A 23,665-nucleotide genomic window follows, 5' to 3' on the forward strand; every position below is an offset into this window, starting at 1 on the left:
AATTTTCAAAGTGCCAATTGTTAAAAGATTGTTTCTTTCCACCTCTATTTATATTACTCCTTTTCACTGCTGAGTTTTTTTTATTTTCCTGTTAGCGGGGGCTGTTTACCACTATCCAGTAGAGTATTGCATTTTCACTCCCTTTTTGGCTGGGGTTTCCTGCCCGATGTGGAGGATGGGGCCGTTTTACACGCCCTGTTTGGCTTTTGAACCTCTAACTGCACTTTCCTTGGCCAGTGCAATCTCCAGCGCCTTTTTAAAATCCAAACTTGTTTCGGATAACAATCGCTTCTGAATTGTGTCCTCATTCATGAAATAATCTCTAAGCATATTGTTTAAGGATGTACCAACCTCGCAGTGCTCCATTAATTGCTTCAAACTTGCCACATAGCTTGCAACTGTCTCCCCTGTGGCTCTAATTCTTAGATTAAACTTGAACCTTTGCATCGTTACTGAAGGCTTTGGTTGGTAATGGCCCTTCACCAGGTCCACAAACTCATCAAAGTTCTTTGAGCCTGGGGCACTGGGTGCCTTCAAACATTGAATCAAGCCGTAAGTCTTATTCCCACATGTACTTAAGAGGATCGCCCCCCTCTTCTCTTCCCCCGAAATCTCATTTGCTTGGTAAAAGAACGAGAGATGCTCAGTAAAGTGGGACCAATTGTCTGTTGCTGGATCGAAAGGATCAATTCTTCTGAATTGAGACATGCTGTGAGGGAGTGACTTCGCCGATTTGGATGGTACTTACAATGCTGTGTGAGGTGTGGTGCCGACTTCGTTTCTCTTGTTTGCTTCTGTTTAACTTGTTTAATCCTCTTTGCCAATTGGTTGGAGCCTAGTCACCAGTTTGTTGGATCCTGTCCGCACACCTGTTGCAAGGGTTGGCCGATTTGGTGCTAATGATAGAGTTGAGTAGCAGACACTTCATAGGTAGAAACTCTGTGTTTATTTACAAAGGCACTCAACAGCAACTAAACATGTGATTACACTTCAAACTCTACCTCTACACTCTGCTGCTACTAACTATTGACTACTGACTACTAACTACAGAGGTAGTCCGGGCTACTCTGCTATTGGATACTAAGATCATGTACTCTTCCATTATAACATTCTTCTTAAAGGTATATTACACATCAGATTACCACACCCAGTAACCCTGCGGAGAAACCTCATTTCCGCCACTTGTACCGGCAATCTTATCCTTTCGGTCATTACCCACAGTTCATGATCGTAAAACTCAGCTCCCGCTTCACCTCCTCAGACCGGTACAGTGCCCGCAGAACTGCAGCCAGGTCAATCTCACGCTGTCCCCGGCCATCACTCACGATCAAGATCCCAAGATACTTGAACTCCTCCACTAAGGGAAGCGGTTCCCCCCCTCACCTGGAGAGGGAAACCCACTCTTTTCCGGGAGAGAACCGTGACCTCCGACTTGGAGCTGCTGATCCGCATCCCAGCCGCACGCGTCACACTTGTCAGCGAAACGTTCGAGAGCGCGCTGGAGATCACAGTTGGATGAGGCAAGAAGCACAACATCACCTGCAAACAGCGGAGACGCCGCCCTCAAGCCCCCAAACTGGATACTGTCTGTACCTCGGCTGCGCCTTGATATCCTGTCCATGAAAATCACAAACAGGAGTGAAGACAAGACGCACCCTTGGAGGAGTCCAACACCCACCTTGAACGAATTCGACTTAACGCCGAGAATGCAGAGAGAACTCTCGCTCCGCGAATAGAGGGACCTGATAACACACAGAAGCAGCACCAGCACCTCCCACAAAATATCCCGAGGAACACGGTTGTATATCTTCTCCAGTTCTACTAAACAGAGGTAGAGCGGATTTGCAAACTCCCATGAGGGAATAAAATCTTTGTGAAATTTCTCTCCAAAGGCATTCGGGCTGCTACTTTGATAAATCCTATCACCAGATACTCAGCCTCGAGCAGTTACGAGTTTTCTACACAGTCGCTTGGTAGCACAGAGCTTGAATTTTGCTGAAAAGAGAAACATGTTGCTGAAGCTTCTTGTCTTACACTCACCAGGACAAACACAAGAATACCAAATTTCAAATTATCACAATTTATACTACAGGAGAAAAGGGTGCCAACTGGTTGGAAAGTCAACTCTGATTGGCCAAGGCGTTGCCATGGAGAAAGCACTGAGGAACTATAGGCCCCCCAATCTCCTGGGTAATTCAAAAAAAGCTTGAACATATTCCTTTTGTTTGTAAAGAATGGGTCCCTGTGTATGACCCAATCAGTACCCTTTTCTCCTGTAGTATAAATTGTTGTGATAGTTTGAAATTTGGCATTCTTGCATTTGTCCTGATGAAAAACTTCAGCAACACGTGTCACTTTTCAGCAAATGTTCTAAATTTTCTTTATGCCTCTGAACTGGCTTATATAAAATTAATGTGTGAAATATCACTGCTCTTTCTCACCCACAGAGATCACATTTTTATACTGCTTCAGCTTGAATTCAAAATGAAATAGATGTAACAAATCACCAGAGTAATGGGTTTTGCAAATTCTGTCTTGCAGAGTTTTCCCACCAATCACTTCAGGTGTTTGGATGAAGCAGTGGATGAGGTCCGAGGTGAATATGTTGGGTCACAGTCAGTTGTCACCATCGGAAGGATTTTGTCTCACTGACTCCTCATTCTTCGGTAAGGTCACATAGAGGAAAGAAAGAGAGAAACCAATTGCCTTTCCATGGTGTCTTTCACATCCTCGTGACATCCCCAGGGTGCTCTATCATCAGTGAAGCAAGTTTGACGTGTAGTCACTGTTGTAGTGTAGGGAAATGCAGTAGCCGATATGTGCACAGCAAGATCCCACAAAGAGCAACTAGATAGCCACCAGATAACCTGTTTTGATGATGTTGATTAAATCCTGGTGTTCTTCTATTCATACCAAATGCCAAACCAAATGCCACCATTAAAAAAAAAATGTCCGCTTATCTCATTGCTGCTTGTGGGAGCTTGCTGTGCACTAATTAGCTCAGAATATTAAAACAGTGAACACTCTTTAGAAGTACTTGATTGGCTGTGAACTGCTTTGGAATGTCAGGAAGATATAATAATTTTCATAATGTTATTTGGAATTTATTGTAAAGCAGAGTAATAGTGGGGTCTGTGCCTGTGTCTGTGTGTGTGGGACTTAATTGAATTAGAGACAGCTAGTCTGAAGGCTTTGATGTTAAATAGGTAAATATGACTGGAGTTTTAGAATGTGAGGTGTGAAAGGAAAATTTGCATTTTTAGGTAGACCCGAGTACTGAATTTCAAAGAGATGGTGAGGTTACACCTAGCCAACAGAGGCTAAGCCAAACAGTGTGTTTATTTTTCCCAAAGATTGCTGATAAAATTGGTACTATGAAAGATTTTTATTATTAGAAAAGTAGAGTTGAAAAGATGTATTGGGACAATGGGATTTACATTGAAAAGGGAGAAATCTATAAAGGAGATGAGGTTGTGTGTAGGAAAGAAGGAATTCTAGAACTAACAAGTGTGAAAAGCCTCCAGCATCTAAGCCTCAAGTTGCTCCAAAGGACCAATGCGGAGAAAAACTCACTTTGAATTCGGCTGTTCAGGGTATCGTGTGTTACTTTGCCTGGGTCTTTTAAAATCTCTGTGTCTTACTGTTGCCTTAACAGAGGTGAAACTGGGAGTTAGATTAACTAGGGGAGCTAGGATTTACCATAGTGGTAATTTGTAAATCTATGTATGTGCTTAAAATCATTTTTTTTATATTAATAAAGGTTTAATTTAGTTTTGTAAGAAACCTACAAGACTCAGTGGTCTTATTACTACTGAATTCAAGGCACACATCTCGAAATAAATACAAATTGTAAAATAGTTGTGGCAGTTGTTTCAAGTTTCCCTCTGGGATTTGAACAGCTCAGAATTTACCATCCGCTGTCCCATAACAGGGATGTCTCAAGGACGTGATGGATGCTATATAAATGCTTGTTCTTTCTTTTATTCTTAAACTTTCTGTGAGGGTTGAATGGTATTTTCTCAATCCACACTTTCCTGTTCCATGTACTTATCTTAGATTGAAAAAGCCCTACAATGGCTTTGTTCAGAGCAAGTTCAGTTTTCCAGATGAGTCTTAAAAGAAGTGTCAGGGTCCTCATCAGCATATTTAAGGGGCCTAAGGCCTGTTTTAGCAGCTGCTGCAGATACCTGAAAAATGGTCCACCATCCTGACTTGGAACTGTATTGCCCTTCCTTTATTGTTGCTGGGTCAAAAACGTGGGCCAAAGTGAGGATGGTGTCTGGCTTGGAGGGGAACTTGCAGGTGGTGGTGTTCCCATGTACCTGCTGCCCTTGTCCTAGGTGGTAGAGGTTGCGGGTTTGGAAGGTGCTATCGAAGGAGCCTTGGTGAGTTGCTGCAGTGCATCTTGTAGATGGTACACACGCTGCTGCCACTGTGCGTTGGTGGTGGAAGGAGTGAATGTTTAGGTTGGTGGATGAGATGCCAATCAAGTGGGCTGCTTTGTCCTGGGTGGTGTCAAGCTTCTTGAGTGTTGTTGGAGCTGCACTTATCCAGGCGGGGAGTATTCCATCACACTGCTGACTTCTGCCTTGTAGATGGTGGACAGGCTTTGGGGAGTCAGGAGGTGAGTTACTCACTGCAGAGTTCCCTGCGTCTGACCTGTCCTTGTAGCCATGCTATTCACATGGCTGGTCCAGTTCAGTTTCTGGTCAATGGTAATCCCCAAGTGTTGACACTGGGGAATTCAGTAATGGTAACGCCATTGAATGTCAAGGGGAGATGTTTGGATTGTCCCTTGTTGGAGACGGTCATTGTTTGGAGAAATGCTGCACTGTTGCCTTTTGCACTGTGGCTTGCCATAGTCATGTGACCTCTGATGTCATCTTTTGGTTAATAAAGGTTTCAGGACAGTAGCCATTTTACCCACCACATGGAATTGTCATTGCCTGGTACTTGTGTGGCGTGAATGTCACATGATAAACCACTGTACCATACATCCCTCCCTCAAATCCATTTCCTCAGGCAGGAGGTATAAATGGACTTCGAATGCAATCGTCAAGTTAAAAGAAAGAAAGCACTTGCATTTCTATAGCTCCTTCCATGACCCCAGGTCATTCCAACAAGCTTTACAGCCAATGAAGCACCCTTGAAACATGGTCACTGCTGTAATGCAGAGTTTACTTTTCACTAGGTCTCTGACAACAAACGTGAAGAGGGATAAGGATTCGGATTATCGGAAATTGCACTTTAAGAAACAATATAATTTGGTGTTATCACCAATCGGATCATGAGTCAGGTTCAATTCTCCGTTCTCTCATACAGGGGTAGGAATGTTACCAAAAGAATACAACATTTCTTGGACACACGAACACTCCCGATGGAGGGCAGTGGCATTTTCCAAACTCCTGAATGTCGCTGATTTATTAGCATTCAGGGAGCGTCTGAACGCTTGGCTGTGTGTAAGACATTCCTGCTTTCAGCTGTCTGATATCAGTACTTCTATAAGGGGAGTTAATGAGTAAGCTTTATTAACCTTTAGTCTCAAATTAACTCAAGGAAGTCATTAAGTGTAGTTTAGTGAAGGAAAATTTCTGTCCTTCACTGCTCCCCATACATAGGTATTGCCTCCCATTAGTTCCTGAAGGATTTATTTCCCAGTGATTGATGAGAAAGTCCCGACCACCAAATGTTTGTTCGCAGCTGTGGGTACTGAAGGAGGTTTTACGGTCACACCTGCCCCAGAGCTGGTTAGAATGAAGACTGTGAAAGGTAGGAGGTGATTATATTACCAGCCTGTACTAGGCACAATGTAATGTAAGCTCAGACTGAGGGCAGTGATTGTTAACATGATTAACACTCGGAACATGATAAACTGTATTGCTAGCTTACAGGAAGGCTTTAGATTGATTCTGATTTAGAGGCAACACTGTTTTTAAAACTATTTGTAGCACGATAAGTTCTTTAAGAATAGACCGCCCCTTCATGGCAAAGTTTTATTCATTTCATAAAGGAGGGAAATAGCGTTTTAAACATTAAGATGATGGTTGTGTGGTGTTTGTAGTGGTAAAAATTATAACGAGGAACAAAGGAAACTAATCAATGAAAATATGTTTTCTAATCCTCGAACCAACTTCCTCATTGCCTGCAGAGGTAAAAGCCTCAGGTAAAAGGTTGCACTTCAAGCAAAATTAATCTCAAATGCTCTTACAATATATCAAGAACCTTTTACAGCACTTGTCATTTTCAGGAAGTTTTAACCCAGGGCAGCGCACTGTGCTAATGGACCTCGACAAAACACAGATAGCAGTTCTAACTCAGAACTGCTAAATGAGACCTTTCTGTCAAATACTAAAGGGTTGGAATAAAATGTGGAAAGCACTCATCAGACGGAATTGTCCAGCAGGCGCGAGTGGACAATACCCTGAGAAGACCAAGAATGGGTTTTATGCCGTTGTGAAACCAGTTTGGGATTGTTCCACCCGATAATGGTGGGCCGTGTATCCCATCGCCACATGTCGGGAACATCATTTTAATACATTTGCATCTAACGTAACCCTGCTCGCCAGAATCTTCTCCCCACGTCAAATTTACCATGTGGGTGTGACTTCAGAACAGTGTTGCTTTTCGACCACCTTTAAAAGGCGTGCGCCTGGTGAGCTAAACTTCGAGGGCAGCTCGAGGGTGAGTGCACACTTGCGGCACTCGCGAGCATCACCCGTAGGACATCAAGGAACAGGCGCCACACATTCGGCAGGGGAGCACAGGCGAGGCGCTATTTCCCGGCTGGTGTTCAGTGTGGTGCTGGGGCAAGGGCTCCAGTGTGGGTCAGACCGGTGGTGTCGGGGGTCAAGGCAGCACAGACTGAAGGAAGTTCCCAAGCACCTGCCATGGGCTGGGTGGGAGGATGGGGGTGAGGGAAGCGGCCAGGCACTTGGAAAATCTTGTCAAAAGTGAGTGTTCTTCCTCAGCTGAGACCGTTCAGCTGCAGATCCATTGACCTGCTTGGAGTCGAGTGTCTGAAGCTTTGCTTCCCACTCAAGCAATGCAAAAGCATGAGTGTGTCACCAAATGATCCAGAACCTTTCACCACTCGGGAGCAGACTGAAAATTAATGTGCATTTTAGGGGGCAGGAGAAAAAGCGGCCGACTGGGCAAGTTGTACAATCCCCCTGTGAAAGGCGGCCATGGCACAGTCACTGGTGGAGACGCTCACGGCCCCTTGCAATGTCTTTATTAAGATTTGGACCAGTGTCCCTCATGGTTCAAGCTAACAGTGCAGCCTTGCAGTGTGGGTTAGGAGAATGCCTGTGCCTGAGCTGAGAGCACAGCGTGCAGTCCGGTGGGCAAAGCTGTCAACAATCGGTCAAGTGGAGTGGGGCGGAGGTGGGTGGGGTTTCAGACAGCCAATGAGCGCACTACATACTGGCCACCCAAGTGGTAGACAGCACTCTCCTGCTTGAGTGAAGAGGCCTTCAGACTTAACCAAGAGAGGTTCTTAGGACACATATGCTAACCCACTCATCTCTCCCTTTGATGCTGCAGGAGAAGATCAGGATCATGGAGCCTGGTGATTTAATGGTCTGTCTCATGGCTTACAGGGAGCAGAGATGAAGAAGAAGAGAGCGACAGTGGCGCTTGGATCGGCAAAGAGAGGAGCATCTCCCTCAAGATGAAGGGGCGGCAGGGCCTGCTGTGCACGCAGCTGAAGATCCACAGAGAGCCATTGCTCGTAGGCGGCTCACTAGACCCAGGGTCTATAGATGGCGCTTGTTATTTCTGCAGATGACTGAGAACCAGTGTCGCTCATTTCTAGGGAACTGATCGGACACATATGCCGCCTGCTTTAGGATTTGGTGTTATGGGTATGTGGAGGGCATCCACTGCCAGTGGCCATGAAAGTGACAGTGGCGCTCAATTTTTACACCACTGGCTCCTTCCAGGGCTCCACAGGTGACCTGTGTGGGATCTCACAAGCCTCCAAGCACAAGTGTATCCAGGAAGTCATGGACGCCATCTTCACAAATCACAGAACTTTGTGCATTTTGCCAGGGATCAGGAAAGCCAGGAGGCAAGAGCACTGGGATTAGCGCAGATCTCTGGTTTTCCACAGGTGCAGGGTGGCACCGACTACACTCATGTGCATAAATCTCCACGGCAACAAGGAGTCAACCACAAGGGCTTCCACTCGCTGAGTTTTCAGCTGGTGTGCGACCACCACAAACGCATCCTGCAGGTCTGTGCACGATTCCCAGGGAGCGCCCATGACTCCTACATCCTGAGCAGGTCTCAGATCCCTGACATCGTCCAGGGTCCGCAGAGGCTGCAGGGTTGGCTCCTCAGGGTTAAGGGCTACCCACAGAGGACATGGCGGGTGACACCCGTGTGGCGGCCTCAGACTGCAGCAGAGCGACAGTATCATGAGGCTCATGCGCGACCTGGAATTTAGTGGGGTAAACGATTGGCATTTTGGAAATGAGGTTCTGAATGCCTCAGCAGTCCGGGGGGAGCACTGCAATACCCTCCCCAGAGGGTGTCGCGCATCAATGTAGCTCACTGCACACTCCACAACCTGGCGCTACAGCAGGGGGAGGACCTGGCTGAGGAGAAGATGGAAGAGCTGCACGTCTCCTTGATGAGGAGGACGTTGAAGGAGGTGGCGGAGATGAGGTTTCAAAGGCAAGGATGCTGGTGATGAGGCCATTGCACTGGCCAGACGAAGCAGAAGCGCTCGGGAGGCCCTCATAGCCACAAGATTCGTGGAGGATGATGACGATATGCATTGAGGACATTCCTGACATCCTCACCTTGCATCTGTGAACATTTGACTCCTGTGTGGCTGATGGCAGCGCACATACCCTCAGTGCTCAGGCTCATGTCATGGAGACGTAGTGGAGGCCCCAGGAGGAGGATGATGACATGCAGTGGGGATACTCCACCGATCTTCACACAGCCTCTGTGAATGTCTGACTCCTGTCTGGCTGAGGCAGCTCGCTTGTCCTCAAATCATGCAGCTGTAGCTGTGAAACTTTAAATGCATCTGATCCTTTGTCAGCCTTCAGCATCTGACCCCTTCAGGAGCACAGCGTCGCTGGTCACAGATGCTGAAGAGATGGGGGTCAGTCCTATCTCAAAGGTGCTGAGAGCACACAGAGAGAATGAGGGAACTCTGTGACGCCTGCCCACGACATTCCAGCAGCAATGACCAGCACCATCGAGGTGCAGGCATCACTAATGACTAATGTGTCCAGCGAGAGTGAAACCGGACCATCACTTTGGTCTGAAGGTTACACAAAGCACAGGGAGGGGCCCTGGACTGAAAATCCCGGCATACTGATGCACCAAGGTCAATATGGCAGGACGATGGGCACCATGGAGACCTTGGTCCAGGACATCGGTCTTTATCTTGTGCAGGAACCAAGGTTTCACATCTGAGTGACACGAACATTGCTCACCATAACAAAGAACCATAGCAAGAAGACATTCTTGGGAGTTTATTTACAATAGTGAACATTATGTACAAGCGATTAACACCCGTGCCCAGGCTGTGCAACTACATCTTCTTAACCTTCCTAACCCTGCCGCTACGTCTTGGTGCTCCCTCAATATCGACAGCGAAGGTGGAGATAGCCTGCTGACTGCTACACCCTGTGATGACCTTGGCGGGCATCCTCTGGAGCACTGAGACCTGGAGGGCACTGGGTCTGCTCTGGGTGTCCTGCTGTGGGCCAGCTGCACCCTCCTTGGCCTGTGGAACTGGAGCTGCGGGGGACACAGGAACCTGAGGACATTCCCGGAGTCACCTGGGTGGATGGCCCCAGGGTGTTGAGCTGCTGGCCCTTCTCCCTATGGGTGCCTGACAACCCCCAGCTGACTCCTTGAGGAGAAGGGGAAGTTGGAGTGAGATTGAGCTGCCCCACACCCCTCTCGCATTGACACTGTTGAAGGCCAACTATGGTGTCAGCGATGGAGTTGAGCCCGTGCAGCAGTGCGGAGCGACGTCCTGGACCAAGGTCTCCCTGGTGGCCGCCATCCTGCCAGTGTTGACCTCAGTGCATCAGTATGCCAGCGCTATCACCTCAGACTGAAGGCGGAGGGAATCCTCTGTTGTCTCTTGCAATCTGAGGAGTGCAGCGGACATCCCTTCCTGATGTTCCCGTGATTGTCTCTGCAGCTCCACAAACTGATTGAGGACCAAGTCCAGAGGATCATCACCTGATCAGACTCAGCAGATTCCTTACCTCCAGCAGTCCTCCGAGTGCTGGCGACTAAAGGATGTCCCTGCCTCTGCCTACTGTCCAACAGATTGTGTGCTGTGCTCACTAGAATGTGACCCCGAGGCTGCCCTCTGTTTAGGTCCCACCAAGGTGCGTGTCACTGCGCTGGTGGAGGGTGTGAGTGAGCACCGTGACAGGTCTTCAAAGGTGCTGCCCTCAGGGTCCTCATCCGAGGTGCTCTCGGCTCTGGAGCTGGGGTCAAGGTTGCCCGAAGGCGGTGTCCGATGTGCCTAGGACAGAATGTGGAGATGATTAGTGCTTGGCAGCCACGCTGAACACTGAATAAGTAGTAGAACAACAGAGTAGTTATGAGAGAGGGATCGTGTGGTGCAGGATCCTCACATGGGAGCTGCCACCAATGTGACTGTCACCACAGGAATGGCCCACGTCTGCTCTGGTCAGCTCCAATGTGCGGCTCTCGAATGGAGTGAGGATTTTGATGTCTGGCACTCCACCCCCAATCTGGGACCTCTCCCATTGATTGTGTACGATCTTGTCCTGCATAAAGACAGATGGAGAGCAAGGCGCAGCCCAGGCCAAATGAGAAGGATGTCAGGTGTGTGCTGAGTGTAGCCATGGATGGGCTGAGGAGGCAGTCTCCAGAGGAGATGAGGCTAGATGGAGATGTGAGGGTGTGTGTGAGAGAGTGAGCGGTGATGTCCCTTGAGCTGGCAGTGAGTGAGATGCCAGTGAATGTGTGATGGGCTTGCGTTTGAGAGATTAGAGTGACGAGATGGTTGCCTTACCCTGGATGCACAGATGAGATCATTCATCCTTTTTCTGCACTGGATGGCTGACCTCTTGTGTGTAGCATTGGCACTGACCACCACTGCCACCGCCTCCCAAGCCAGAGTGGTGAGCCTGATGGGCCTCCTGCAGCCAAAGTGGGGGTAGAGGACATCACAGCGGCCCTCCACCATGGCAAAGGTGTCCCAAGGAAGCGTCGCTGAATCGGGGAGCTGCACTCTTCCTGCCTTTTGGAGCCATGTCTTGACTGGAGCAGTCCTGGGCTGCAAACATTGAGAAGTGTAAATATGGCAGCCGGCATGAGGAAACGATGCGGTAACGGTGTGGCCGGCCAATCGAAGGCCAGTGTGATTTCCGTGAACTGTATAGTTTATGAGGTGGGAAGGGTGCAAAAAATGGCCATTGCGGACGGCGGGTAAAACGTCTTTTTTTCACGCCTGCTACTGCACTTTGTGCAAACCCGGGACAATTCCACCCCTCAGATTTTGCTCCCGCGTCCGGAGCCCGTTGACCTGGTGCTCACGCCAAGTGTGAAATTCAGGTAATTGAAGAAGAGTAGAGCAGTTCATTTTTGCCTGATGTCCCAGCCAGAGTTCGTCCCCAAATCAAGTATTATCTGGTCAATTTTACCATTGCTGTTTATGGGATCTTGCTATGTGAAAATTGACTGCCGAATTTTGGACACTACCAGAGCGTCTATCCTTTAATAAGCATTTCATTGACTGGAAAGAGCTTTGGGGAGATCCTGCAGGATGTGAAAGTTGCTATAGAAATGCACAAATTTGCTTCTTTATTGACCTGTCTTGAACTGGGCAGTTCGACATTGCACTGGTCTGTCTGGTGATTCAGCTGCAATCACTTACAATGGGAGCGCTGGAGTTAATGTATTTCTTAATACATGGGAGGTGCAATTTTTCAGTTGCTGCTCAACGCTGTTTGTCATCGGTGCGGCTGGAAATTTGAAATTTGGAAAACAGCTTGGTTGCCCATCGCCAGGAGCCTAATTGCCAGTGCAGGTAGGAACATAGAAACAGGACTAGGCCATTCAGCCCATCAAGCCTGCTCCTCCATTCAATTAGTTCATGGCAGATCATCTATCAATGCCATTTTCCTGCACTATCTCCATGTCTCTCGGTGTCATTAGCCTCCAGAAATCTATAGATTTCTGTCTTGAACTTATTGAATGACTGAGCTTCCACAGCCCTCTGGGGTAGAGAATTCCAAAGATTCACCACCCTCTGAGTGAAGAAATTCCTCCTCGTCTCAGTCTTTAATGGCCTGCCCCTTCTCCTGAGACTGTGTCCCCTGGTTCTAAACTCACCAACCAGACGTTCACCCTGTCACACTCTGTAAGAGGAGCTGCACCAGGTGTGGGCCTACCTTAGCAGTCCTCAGTTCTGTTGGGAGCGGAGTGTGTGACCCGCTCAGCTGGAGTCCCACAACACTCCAGATCGATGCAGTAATCCTACTCGTCTCTTCACCGTGGTTATCGATCACTGGACGGAGTACTCCGCCAGTCGGGCACCCAAAGGTCAAGGCTGAACTGCCTGTATGGTGTGACCTTAAGACAATAAGATCCAGAAGCAGAAGTAGGCCATTCGGCCCATCGCGTCTGCTTCGCCATTCAATGAGATCATGGCTGATCTGATAATTCTCAACTCCACTTTCCTGCCTTTTCCCCATAACCCTTGATTCTCTTACTGTTTAAAAATCTGTCTATCTCAGCCTTGAATATACTTAATGACCCAGCCTCTACAGCCCTCTGTGGTAAAGAATTCCACAGATTAACTACCCTCTGAGAGAAGAAATTCGTCCTCATCTCTGTCTTAAATGGGTGACTCCTCATTCTGAGATTATGCCCTCTGGTCCTAGACTCTCCTACAAGGGGAAACAACCTCTCAGCATCTACCCTGTCAAGCCCCCTAAGAATCTTATATGTTTCAATAAGGTCGCCTCTCATTCTTCTAAACTCCAATGTGTACAGGCCCAACCTACTCAACCCCTGCTCATAAGAAAATCCCTCCATACCCGGGGTCAATTTAGTGAACCTTCTCTGGACTGCCTCCAATGCTAATATATCTTTCCTTAGATAAGGGGACCAAAATTGTTCACAATATTCTAGGTGTGGCCTAACTACTGCCTTGTATAATTTTGGTAAGAGTTCCCTATTTTTATACTCCATTCCCTTTGAAATAAAGGCCAACATTCCATTTGCCTTACCTATTACCTGTTGAACTCGTATGCTAGCTTTTTGTGATTCATGCACAAGGACTCCCAAATCCCTCTGTGCTGCAGCTTTCTGCAGTCTTTCTCCATTTAAATAATATTCAGCTCCTCTATTCTTCCTGCCAAAGTGCATAACCTCACATTTTCCCACATTATATTCCATCTGCCACTTTTTTGCCCATTCACTTAACCTGTCTATATCCCTCTGTAGACTCTGTGTCATCCTCACCACCTGCCTTCCCACCTATTTTTGTGTCATCCGCAAACTTGACGATAGTACATTCACTTCCCTCATCTAAGCCATTAATATATATTGTAAATAATTGTGGACCCAGCACTGATCCCTTTGGCACTTCACCAGTTACAGGTTGCCATCCTGAAAGTGCCCCCCTTATCTCAACTCCCTGCCATCTATTAGTCAATTCTCTATCCATGCTAATGTACTACCCCCAAAACCATAGGCTCTTATCTTGTTAAGCAGCCTTATGTGGGTATCTTATCATACACCTTTTGGAAATCCAAATACATTACATCTACTGGTTCCCCTTTATCTATCCTGCTTGTTACTTCCTCAAAGAATTCTAATAAATTTTTTAGGCATGATTTCCCCTTCATGAAGCCATGTTGACTCTGCTTGATTAGATTATGCATTTCTAAATGCTCTGCTATTACATCCTTTATAGTAGACTCCAACATTTTCCCAATGACGGATGTTAAGCTAACTGGCCTATAGTTACCTGTTTTTTGTCTCCCTCCCTTTTTGAATAAGGGTGTTACATTGGCAGTTTTCCAAACCTCTGGGACTTTTCCAGAATTGAAGGATTCTTGGAAGATTGCTATGACAGCTTTCGCTATCCCTGCAGCCACTTCCTTTAATATCCTGGGATGCAACCCATCAAGTCCAGGTGACCTATTGGCCTTTAGCCCCATTAGTTGCCCTAGTACTTTTTCTCTAGTGATGGTTATTGTATTTATTGTATCACTGTCCGTTTTTATATTACTTGCCAGTCTTTCCCTCAAAGTTTATTTTCTCCCTCATTATTATTATTTTTGGTCATCTTTTGTTGGTTTTTTAAAACTTTTCCAATCCTCTAGCTTACCACTAATCTTTGCCACATTGTAGTTTTTGCTTTCAATTTGAAACTATCCTTAGCTTCCTTGATTAACTATGGTTGGTTTATTCTCTTCCTAGAATCCTTCTTTCTCACTGGGATATATCTTTGTTATGAATCATGAACTATTTTCTTAAACGTCTGCCATTGTTCATCAACCGTCTTTTCTGCTAAGCTCCTTTCCCAGCCCACTCCAGCCCAACTCTGCCCTCATTCCTTTGCAATGACCCTTCTTTAAGTTTAGCACAGTTGTTTCCGACCCAAGTTTCTCACTCTCAAACTGAATGCTAAATTCTGCCATGTTATGGTCACTGTTTCCTAGGGGATCTTTTACTCTGAGATCATTTATTAAACCTCAAGAGCATTGGTTGTGACAGGCTAAGGAATGATTGCAGAGACATAGATATGTCTGAACAATAGCTGGTTTATTGGATGAACATAACTAGTACAGATATACAAGACCAGGGGTGGAATCATCCTAGATTTGCACTAAGTGAGATAGCGGGCATGAAAAATGACATTTTATCTGCCAGCTGCAATGGCAGGTTTTCACACTTTGGCATCTTCTTCCCGCCTCATCAATTATACAGCCACAGGAAACACGCCGTCTCGCTGGTGGGCGGTCTCTGAATCGCCCGCCACACCGTTACCTCACCGCTTCCTCACTCCGTGTGCCATATCTAAACTGCAGCCGCCCACACAGTTCTCAATGCCGGCAGCCCAGGACTGCTCCAGTGAAGCCAAGAGGAGTTCAGTGACCCGTCACTGGAATGCCTTTTGGAGGCCCACCGTGATGTCCTCTACCCCACTCTGGCCTCAGGAGGTCCAGCGATCTCGCCACTCCAGCTTGAGAGGCGGTGGCAATGGTGGTCAGTGCCAACGCTATACAGGAGAGGTTGGCCATTCAGTGCACAAAGGATGAATGATCTCATCCGTGCCACCAGGGTAAGGTAACCATCTCATCACTCAAAACTCACACACTCACAAGCCCATCACACATTCACTGGCATCTCACTCACTGCCAGCTCAAGGGACATCACCACTCACTCTCTCACACACACCCTCACATCTTCATCTGGGTTCATCTCCTCTGGAGACTGCCTCCTCAGGCATCACCATCTTGAGGCCACTTGTACAGATTAACATGCGCCCCCCGCACATACCCTGGGATACCCTCCTTCCCTAGTCCCAATGTGGTTGGCTCTTAACTACCTTATGAACAAGGGCATTTAGGGATGGGCAATAAATGCTGGCCTAGCCAGCGACACCCACATCCCCATGAATTAAAAAAACAGTACAGCCCTCGCCCTGCAGCCATGGAAAAGCCACCCCCGCCTTACGGCTGGTCTGGTAGGCAGAGACCTGCCTGTGAGTCCCTCTAAAGGTGCTGTGGTGCTGCCTGTGAATCCTGGCGCTGATGACTGCGAGTGCTGCCCAAAACCAGGTAGGCAAACAGACCTCAAAGTCCCGAGTGAAGTGCAGCTCACCGGGTGCAATGTCGCTTATGTACAGTTGTGAAACACGTTGTAGTGATTGCCCGGATGATCCAGCGCGGGGAAATGATTCTGGCGTTCAGGGCTTATAATGAGATGCTTAAGTATTGAAATTAGGTTCCCGACATGTGGCAGTGGGAAACGTGGCCCCATTATTGACGGGCGGAGCAGAGCTCAGCAAATTGTGACTGAAACCGGTTTTTGTGAGGTGCTGATATTTTCCGCTCCCTCCTGCTATGATGCCCGCTGCAAAAAGAAGCGGATGGTTCCGCCTGAGGTGTCACTCAGTCTAAGCCATGAGCATTCTCCTCTCGACTCTTGCTCAACTGTCTCTTACATCATCATGTGGGTGGTACAGTTTCTCCAGTCCCACACTTTAACCCTTTCAACACTGAACACCCTAATACTACAGAGAGGTGCTATGTGTTGGTGCCATAAATGTATGCAAGCACTATTGGTCCAGGTTTAAATTAATCCAATGACTATTTAGGCCTCAACAGGAGTATTGGGACCAATTTTAACTTTGTCCAAGTGAATTGGTTCTGGATGAGTTAAAATTTGGGTTCAATTTTGGGCACCACACCTTAGGAAGGCTGTTGAGGCTTTGAGAGGGTGCAGAGGAAATTTACTAGAATGGGACCAGGGATGAGGGATCTCAGTTTTGTTAAGAGGCTGGAGAAGCTGGGATTATTCTTCTTACCCTTCTTTGCTCTAAGAGGAGGCTTAATGGAAATGGGCTGTTTGAAAGAATATTTTCAGGACTAATTGGTTCCACTGGCAGGAACTTTGATTACCAGAGGACACAGGTATAAGATTATTGGCAAAATACCCAAGAGGCAGATGTGGAGAATTTCTTTAAACGTTGTGAGGAATGTGCTGCCTGAAAAGGGCAATGGAAGCAGATTCAATAGTAACTTCAAAAGGGAATTGGATAACTACTTGAACAGGAAACATTTACAGGGCTATGGGGAATGAGACTAATTGGATAGCTCTTTCAAAGGGCTAGTACAGGCAGAATGGGCTGAATGTCCTCCTTCTGTAATCCATGATTCTAGCAATCTAACTGACTGGGTTCTCTCTCTCTTTACCTTTTTGAACTAAGATGTGATGACTGACCAACCCAGCCTATCCTTGCAAGACCCAGATGTTTCTGCCTTCGCTCAATATCCCAACATGCCATTACCATCGATGCAGCTGTGCTCCACAGCGCCTCCATATTACACCAACAACAGCTACTACACCCAGTACCCTGATGCCTGGTACTCCTCGGCAATGTGCGATGCTAAAAAGCTGCCCTGTGACACCATCTTCCATGAAGACACGGACGAGTGTGACATCCCGGTTGCCAAGAAGTCCAGGATGGGCTCCCTCTCTGGGAAGTTGAAAGGTGATGAGCTGTGTGTCGTGTGTGGAGACAAGGCCTCGGGATATCACTACAATGCACTTACCTGTGAGGGCTGTAAAGGTAAGGACAGCTATTTACTGTGTACGTTTTCATCCAAGTGCTCAAATGATGTTGTGTTATTGTGGAGATGAGAAAGAACAAAAAAGGGATTCAATAATAATTTTCAATAGGGTTTGGTTCAATACCTGAAGGGGAAAAATTGACAGGACCATGAAGAAAGAGCAGGAGATTGGGAATAAATGGATAGCTCTATGAAAAAGGCACAGTGGGATGTATGGTCATCTCTGCAACCTCTTCTAGGAACAGGAGGAGGCCATTCAGCCCTTCAAACCTGTTCTGGTGTTCAATTAGATCATGGCTGATCTGTACCTCAACTTCATTTGCTTAGCTTGGTTCCATAATCTGAAACACTCTTTATGGCAGGTGGATGGTAAATGCCAAGCTGCCCAAATCCCAGAGGAAACTTGAAGCAGCCGCCACAACTATTTGCAATTTGTACTTATTTTGAGATGCAGGCTTTGAATTCAGTAAAAGGAGGCACCGAGTCTTATGGGTTTCTTACAAAACTAAATTAAACCTTTGTTAATAGAAGAAATGATTTTGAGCACATACATAGATCTACAAGTTACTACTATGATAAATTCTAAATCCCCTAATGAATCTAAACCCAGTTACATCTCTGTTAAGGCAACAGCAACATAGATTTTAAAAGATCCAGGCAAAGTAACACACGATACCCTGAACAATCAAATTCAAAGTGAGTTTTTCTCAGCTTCAGTTCCTTGTACCCAGCAGCTCGAGGCTTTTCACACTTGTGTTAGATCTTAGAAAGCCTTCCCTCACACACAACCATCGCTGCTTTATACATGTTTATACATATTTTCCCCCTTGAATGCAAATTCTCATTGTTTCACTCTGGCCAAGATTTTTACCGTGTCGGGCGGGCGCAGGAGGGTGGGCGCAGGAGGGTGGGCGCAGGAGGGCGGGCGCAGGAGGGCGGGCGCAGGAGGGCGGGCGCAGGAGGGCGGGCGCAGGAGGGCGGGCGCAGGAGGGTGGGCGCAGGAGGGCGGGCGCAGGAGGGCGGGCGCAGGAGGGCGGGCGCAGGAGGGTGGGCGCAGGAGGGTGGGCGCAGGAGGCTGGGCGCAGGAGGGCGGGCGCAGGAGCAGTCCCAAAACTGCCCGCCTCCTGCGATCGGGCCCCGACATCGATCCCACGCTGGCCGGCCCAGTCAACGGCCGGACAATGTGCAAGGCGCGCTGAGCGTTGCCGGGGTGGGGGTGGGTGCGGGAGGAGGGTGAGGGTGGAGGTGCCGGGGTGGGGGGGAGGAGGGTGAGGGTGGAGGTGCCGGGGTGGGGGGTGGGGAGGAGGGTGAGGGTGGAGGTGCCGGGGTGGGGCGGGGGGGCGGGAGGAGGGTGAGGGTGAGGGCGGAGGTGTTGGGGTGAGGGGTGGGAGGAGGGTGAGGGCGGAGGTTCACGCGCATGCTTGTGAGTGCGCGTAATGGAGGCTCACAACCGCCTCAGGGAGCTGAAGATTTAAAAACACAAAAATGAAAAATTTAACCACTGTTAAAAACGTGAGCAGGGACGTGTTTGAAAGAGATTTAAAATGTTTTATTTAAATTTTAAATGTTATTGGAAAGCTCAGGCTGCCCGCAGACGGGGCTTCCTGAGAAATCCAAAGGCTGCTTGGCCTTTTTGCCTGCCCGCCAACCATAAGGTTGGACGATCAATGAAAAATCTCAGTTTATTATTACTTTAATGGCCTTAATCGGCCTGTTAATTGTCGGTGGATACCCTGCCAACTTCCGCATCTTTGGCTTTTACCTCTCTAATAATAAAAATCTATTATAGCGCCAATTCTATCAGTAATCTTTGGAAACATAAACACACGGGGTAGGATTGTTCATCTGGTGGGCGGGCTCGGTGGAAGCACCGCGATCACCGCCAACGATCGGCTCCACGCCGCCATTTTACGCGGGCGGGCCAATTAAGGCCCGCCCAGTGTAATACGCGACCAGTGGCGCTCAGCGCTACCTGTGCGGGTGGGGGGGGAAGGATGGAGAGTCAGGGCCAGCACTCTTTTGCGCATACGCGCGCAAAAGGGGCACAACTCGGAGCTGCCTCAGGGAGATTGAATCGATGTTCAAAAAACGAAATAAAAGGTTTATAAGTTGATTTAAACATGTCCCCTCAGGTGACTGACTGCGTCACATGAGTTGGGGCATGTGTTTATATTAATGAAAATTTTAAAATTTATTTAGTATAAGCTTTAGGAAACCCTCATCCCGCTCGTGGATGAGGTTTCCTAAAAAAACGTGAAGGCCGCTTGTCCTTTTCGCCTGCCTGGACGGGCAGCGTTTATAATAACTTTAATGAAAATCCTTAATGGCCTTAATAGGCCGTTTGCATATCGGCGGGCGCGCAGCCTGACATCATTGCGCATCATTTTACGTGTTGGCGTGTCAGGTCCCCACACGCCAACGGAAAACTCCTGCCCATCGGTTCCCTAACGTCTCCTGGCTCGGTGAAACATTTCACTCTCTCTTCGAATTCAAGCCAGCCTGGCTTATTTAAAAATGCAAATGTTCCCTTTGCACCTCACATTCTAAACTTCCCCCCACGTTTGCCTATTTAAAATTTCAAACCTAGCTTATCCTCTGATACATCAAAGCCCTCAGACCAGCTACCTTTAATTCAAAAGTGCCACACACACATAGACACAGACCCCACTATTACTCCGCTTTACAATAAATTCCAATAACATTATGAAAATTATTATATCTTCCTGACACATTGCCTAACAAAAATCTATCAATCTCAGTTTTAAGATTTTCAATTGACCCCCCCCCCCCACCCGCCACTGGTCACCCCATCTTTTTGGGAGGGAGAGAGTTCCCAATTTCCAATACACTTTGTGTGAAAACGTGCTTCCTGATTTCAATCAGGAATGGTCTGGCTATAAGTTCGAGGTTATGCCCCCTTGTTCTCGACTCCACCAATGAGGGAAAATAAAAACAAAAAACTATTGCGGATGCTGGAAATCCAAAACAAAAACAAAATTACTTGGAAAAACTCAGCAGGTCTGGCAGCATCGGTAGAGAAGAAAAGAGTTGACGTTTCGAGTCCTCACGACCCTTCAACAGAACTGCTGTTGAAGGGTCGTGAGGACTCGAAACGTCAACTCTTTTCTTCTCCGCCGATGCTGCCAGACCTGCTGAGTTTTTCCAGGTAATTTTGTTTTTGTCTTATGAGGGAAAATAGTTTCTCTCAATGTACCAGATCAAAACCTTTAAGCAACTTCAGCATCTCAATTAGATCATCCTTTAATCTTCTGTACTCAGAAGTACAAGTTCATATCCATTACTTCCTTCTCCTTGCATCTATATAGTACCTTTCATGACCTTAGGATGTCTCAAAGCACTTTACAGCCAAACATGTACTGCTGTAATCAGTGTAATCATGTGGGAAACACAGCAACTGATTTGTGCACACTGTTCCTTCACTGTCGCTGGGTCAAAATCCTGGAACTCCCTCCCTAACAGCACTGTGGGTGTACCTACACCACGTGGACTGCAGCGGTTCAAGAAGGCAGCTCACCACCACCTTCTCAAGGGCAATTAGGGATGGGCAATAAATGCTGGCCCAGCCAGCGATGCCCACATCCCGTGAATGATTGAGAAAAAAAGCTCCCACATACAGCAATGTGATTAGGACCAGATCATGCGATTTAAGAGTGTGAGTAGTCACTAATAAATCCAACAGGGATTTCAGAAGAAAATTCTTTAGTGGTGAGAATTTGGAACTGCCTGGCCCACAATAGAATAATCGCATTGAAGTTAAACAAATACACGAGGGAGAAAGGAACAGAAGGATTTGTTGATAGGGTGAATTAAGGGGGCTTGACTGGAGCATATACACTGGCATTGACCAGTTGGGCCTAATGGCCTGTTTCTGTGCTGTTAATTATACTGGAAATCGGGACTTATATGGAGGAAACCAGACCTAAAACAAACACCACTTTATAGCGAATCAACTTAAATTGGGGCTATTTAAAACATCCACTTTTCTTGTCAAGGAAATGCAATGTAATGATCATTGTTTGCTTAATGGGACAAAAATGTGAGTGTGATAGAGTATTAATTAAGGAAAAGTAATTTATTTTTAACCAATGACATCATTAATCATATTTAATATTAAACACCAATAGAATAGTCCCAGAATTAAATAAGGAGCAGAATCTTAGTGATAAAGTGAGATATTTTTCACATAAATTGAAATGTTCCCATACAAATTCTTAATGCACCGTTGCTCAAATCTCTCCAGAGCCTTGCCTCCCAGCACCCCCACACCCCCTACCGCCCTGCCACCTCTGTAACCTCCTCCAGCCCCTCAACCGTCCAAGATACCTGCTCCCCTCTTACGTATCCCTGACTTTGGCACCACCATTGGTCTACCATTGACAACCAAGCCTTCAGCATCTAGTGCCTAAACTCTGTAATTTCCTCCCTAAACCTCTCCCTCTCTCTTTCCTCCTTTAAAAAACAGTCCTGAAACCTACCACTTTGACCAAGCTTTTAGTCACCTCTCTAACATCTTCTTCTTTGGCTCAGTGTCAATTTCTGTCTGATATCTCTTCTGTGAAACACCTTGGATTGTTTTACTACATTAAGGGTGCTACATAAACGCAAATTGTAGCAAACATCTCTCTGTGCTATATTAATGGAGGCGTTAACCCTATATTGCAACAGCAAGCTGATTTATTGAAATTGTAACTACTGTCGTCAATTCTCAAATACATCATAACTGACTCATGGGAAATAATCCAGGTGTGGTATCACTAAGGTTCTATACAGCTGCATTAAGACCCCTTTACTCCTGTACTTGAATCCTCTTGCAATAAAGGCCAGTAAACCATTTGCCTTCCTGATTGCTTGCTGCACCTGCTTGCTAGACTTTAGTGACTCATGAACAAGGATACCCATGTCCCTTTGAACAGCAACACTTGTCAATCTCTCACCATTTAAATAATACTCTGCATTTCTGTTTTTCCTACCAAAGAGGATAAATTCTCATTTTTCTACATTATATTCCACCTACCATGATCTCGCCCACCCATTTAGCCTATCTAAATCCCATGAAGCCTCTTGGCATCGTCCTCACAATATTCCCACCTGATGTGTCATCAGCAAACTTGGAAATATTACATTTGGTCCCCACATCCAAATCATTGAGACAGATTGTGAACATCTGTGGCCCAAGTACTGATCCTTGTGGTACCCCACTAGTCACAGCCTCCCAACCTGAGAACGACCCTTTTATTCCTATTCTTTGTTTTCTGTCCATTAACCAATTCTCAATCCATGCCAGTATATTACCCACGCCCCCACCATCCCATGTGCTCTAACTTTGCTTATTAACCTCTTATGTGGGACCTTATCGAAAGTCTTCCGTAAATCCAAATACACCACATCCACTGGTTCCCCTTTCTTTAATATTATTATTATTATTATCTATTACCATACCACAAGCCAAATTCCTTAGGAACATGGAAGGTTACTGTACAGGAGGAGGCCTTTTGGTCCATCATGGCAGGGCTGGCTGTTTGCTAGAAAAATCCAACGTAATCCCAGTGCCCTTCTCTCCCTCTCTTCAAATGTTTATTTATTCTTCCTTTAAAATGCTCAGAGCTCAACCTCACAGCTAATGCCTGCTACAAGCCATTCCACTGTGTACTGTTTGTCTGTTCATTGTGCTCTGCCTGGGGAGGTTTGGAACTCAGGTCCCACAAGTGAGGCCCATGAATCACTCATTGGGGAAAGAGGAGGTGAAGTAGTTTCCCGTTGTCTTTCCTCATGGATTTGGAAGAGTTGTGGGGTTTCTCCTTTGGCGGGACACAACCCAGGCTAAAGACTGCTACCCGGGGGGAGGTGGCACCCACAACCATTGGACGCAAGTACCCACCCCACCCTCACCCACAGCGAACATCAGCCCAGTGTCCAGAGCCTGTGAAATAGAACAAAGCTAGAGTCAATTTGTCTCCAACCAGCTTTAATTTTTGTAAGTTCAGTTGTCTGGTTAAAAGGTTGGTAAGGTAGCTGACTCAGCTGACTGTGCAACAGTTAACTGTCAATCACCTGAAACCTGATTAGGGCCCGAATAGGGGTTAATTACTATTTGAAGCTTAACTAATGGTGAGTCAAGTCAGCTCTATTTAAGAAAGGGACTATGTGGAAGCACACTACAGTGTGCTCGCACACGAACAGGAGAGAGCACATCCAGAGTGGGGCACAGCCAGAGTGGGTATTCGGAATTTGGTGCAAAGCGGGAATTCGGTGCATAGGGGAGGAGGTGCTCTTTGCATTTCTTCCTTGCTATCCAAATTCTTAAATCTTCAGAGCGTGCTGCAGCA

The 23,665-nt window shown here is 46.9% G+C and overlaps 1 protein-coding gene across 1 annotated transcript in view; it reads left to right on the forward strand.

Annotated features, from left to right (window-relative positions):
• nr1h4 (nuclear receptor subfamily 1, group H, member 4) overlaps window positions 1-23,665 on the forward strand; it is a 97,383-nt gene that overhangs the window by 6,885 nt on the left and 66,833 nt on the right. The window contains exons 2-3 of the mRNA XM_078567669.1: window positions 2,542-2,666; window positions 16,955-17,317. Coding sequence (XP_078423795.1) covers window positions 2,573-2,666; window positions 16,955-17,317 — 457 coding nt within the window. The 5' untranslated portion in view covers window positions 2,542-2,572. The remainder of the gene's footprint in view (window positions 1-2,541; window positions 2,667-16,954; window positions 17,318-23,665) is intronic.

The sequence above is a fragment of the Cetorhinus maximus genome, chromosome 22 (assembly GCF_964194155.1).
Source record: "Cetorhinus maximus chromosome 22, sCetMax3.hap1.1, whole genome shotgun sequence".
NCBI lineage: Eukaryota > Metazoa > Chordata > Chondrichthyes > Lamniformes > Cetorhinidae > Cetorhinus > Cetorhinus maximus.